The sequence below is a fragment of the Neovison vison genome, chromosome X, assembly GCF_020171115.1.
Source record: "Neovison vison isolate M4711 chromosome X, ASM_NN_V1, whole genome shotgun sequence".
NCBI lineage: Eukaryota > Metazoa > Chordata > Mammalia > Carnivora > Mustelidae > Neogale > Neogale vison.
The window spans coordinates 64660830-64663720 of record NC_058105.1 but is presented as its reverse complement, the minus strand read 5'-3'; the positions used below and the strand labels follow the sequence as shown (position 1 = coordinate 64663720).

The following is a 2891-nucleotide window of genomic DNA, read 5'->3' as shown; positions in this document are numbered from 1 at the left end:
AATAATATCAAACTGGAGCTCTTCAATGTGGTTTCTAATGTTAACTTCCACAGACTGTGTTTCCTTGGTTATGGGTCCATCAATTGGTGGTTGACCATCTACCATTTCAAGCATCAGAGGGAAGATATTATTGTGGATGGACAATTCTCTCAAAGAACCACAGAATGGTCAGTTCTATTCCTTTAGGAACCTGGATCCACCATTGCTTGCCCAAAGAACTATAGTCTTCCTGGTCAGAATTCAACAGTAAGCCATAGGGTATGAGACATGGATACTGAAAGTGAGGGTGACCCATATTTGTAAATCAGCCTATGTGGGTTCTCCCTTACTGTAGGGTCTTGATGTTTCCCACCTACTATGCACGATGAGGCTTGACAGAAAATTCTCTGTCAAAATGACCAGGATGACCATAGTAGAGGCACAAGAGGCCTTCACAGCAGTGGGCATGTTCAGCTTCAGTGAGATGTGGGTTATTGCTTGCAGCCTGCACAGGCTGGTTTTCAGCTAGTGAACACTCAGGTCCAGTTTTCTCCTTATAGGGACTTGCTTCTTGTGGATTTAGATCAGGCTTGCCACTTAGCTTCTCTTCTAGGCACTGAATGATCAGATCGGATAGGTTGGTGGCTGCTGGGCTAGTGTAAGACAGATCATCTGGGACAGAACTGGCAAGGCCTTCCTGAAATTGGATGCAGAGAATGCTTTCATTCCAGTTTAGTTCTTGAGCAGAGATGGAAGTGGGTCACACACTGGTGGACAGGACCCTCCCCTTGGCAAAGCCGACGAATGCAGTGACTAGCATCTTCCATGTTTTCTGGACTGTCAAAAGTATCCTGGAACACTTCTATGAAACTTTCATATTGCTCCAGCAGGGCACACTTTAGATATATAGTAAGGGCTTAAAAACACATTCCTGCCTCACCTGAGAATCAATTGCCAACAAAGCTCACCACAGTTGCTTTAGTAGGATACAGGTGCCCTCTGACTCTCATGTAACTATTCAATTGAACCAGGAACTCAGCAAGTTTCTGGTAATCTCCACTTAAGGCTAAACAGTATTCTAGGAAGACAGCTTCACCCTCTAACCCACTGGGAGACTGTGGGAACTCTGAAGCTGCTGATGTCAAAGCAACTATTAGGCCCTCCAGGGAGGGCTCTAGGAAGTCCTGGGCATCTAAAGGATCCAGAGGCTGGTGGGGCATTCCAGTTTCCAGAGATTCCTGAAGAGTTGGAAGTTAAGGTGTTCCAGGTTTGTTGGGGTCTCCTGGCATTCTGTTGCATCCTGTGTCTCCTGGGCACTTGGAAGATCCTGGTGCTCTGAATTCTGGGGCTTCTTGGGCACCAGGGCATCTTGAGTATCTGGGGGCTCCTGGGCCTCCTATGCAAAGTGGGGGCTTCTGGAGTTCCTTGACTTCTGGAACATTTTAGGATTTCCAGGCTTCTGAGAGCTCCAAACCAGTGAAGGTGCCTGTGGCTCATGGATTGCTGGAAGCTTCAGGGCCTATGGGGCTGCTGGGGGTTCTAAGGGCTTCTGGGTCTCTTGGACAATTGGCATTTCCTGGTGCTCCTGGGCTGATGGGGGCTTCCAGTCTGGAAGTCCCTGGGGTTCTGGGGATCCTCAACTTCTGTGAGTTCTTGGTACTTCCAGGCTTGAGGGAGATCTAGGTTTTCTAGAGGTTTCTGGGGTTCCTGGGACTCTGAGATATTCTGGAGTGGTCAAGTCTCCTTGACTGTTTGGGGCATCTGGAGCTCTAAGATCTGGGCCTGTGGGGCAACATTTTCTTTCATCAGCCACTTCACTTGGGCCTACAAAATTTTATTCTCCAATTTCAGAGCAATATAGGAGGCTGCTAAGTTCTTTACCATCCTTTGAGGAAATGAGCTTGGTTTGGCAGTTTGCTACCAAGAGAGATTGGGTGGTTTTTCTAAAAACTACATTTAGAAAAAGCTCCTTTCTAAAAGATGTCAGGCTCTGCAAATTTCCCAGGAGGTTGGGATTTGGGTCCCACCAAAGTTGATTACCAGGTCATTGGGAACCTCTGGAGCTCAGCAAGGGGAATATGAGATACACTGTCAAGAGAGTGGGATCCAAGGATCATAAACTGTGGAAAGTACTCACTTAAAATAAATTAGAACAAAACCTGCCTAACAATATTGGGTTTCTTTTACTATAGGTTCATATTCATGAGTTGAATCATATATGCTGGTTTCTGACCCCATGACATTTTAAGAACAACATCTGATCCAGACTGTATATATCATTTGCTTTCTTCTTTTGAAACTTAACATTAGAAATAATTTCTCTGTATTCTTTTCTATTTTACTTAGTATTTAATTTCTTATGTCTGCTTAATATCCCAATGTAACATTTGGATTTTAACAGCTGTTTTCAATGACTAAATCAAATGTTTGAGCAATGTGGAGATTTTAGTCTCTGTGGTGGGTCAACCCAATTTTGGTGTGGCTGAGGTAGAAACTCTTTCTGACACCTCAGAAATCATACCACAAAAGTAACCACACAAGATCACCCTCAGGAGAAAATAAACAAAAGTTGACTAAATATCTATATCTATATCTATATCTATATATATATATATATATACACACATATATATATGCTCAGCAGACACATGCACATTATTTATAAAGTGTCTCAAAATAGTTAAGAAAATAATCTTTATAAATGTACATTATCATTCAGAGACTTAGTCCAGGAGCTCAGCTGTCTGTGTACCCATCACTGAGGAGGAAAATGTGTAAATGGCTGTGGAGGCTTGCCTTTTCTGCACACACTGAACTCAAATAAACATACCCACTCCCAGGACACATTCCAACTTTCCACTGTAATGTCGCTATTTAGAGTGTGGAAGAGGTGTTTGTTTGTTTGCTTGTTT

At 43.5% G+C, this 2891-nt stretch overlaps 1 protein-coding gene across 1 annotated transcript; it reads right to left on the bottom strand.

Moving 5' to 3' along the window:
• Window positions 1-325: 325 nt before the first annotated feature.
• Window positions 326-1863, bottom strand: RTL3 (retrotransposon Gag like 3). The gene is given in 5 exon segments (XM_044235622.1): window positions 326-725; window positions 727-1235; window positions 1238-1375; window positions 1454-1611; window positions 1614-1863. Coding segments are annotated over 5 exon segments (1455 nt in total).
• Between the last annotated feature and the right edge of the window lie 1028 nt (window positions 1864-2891).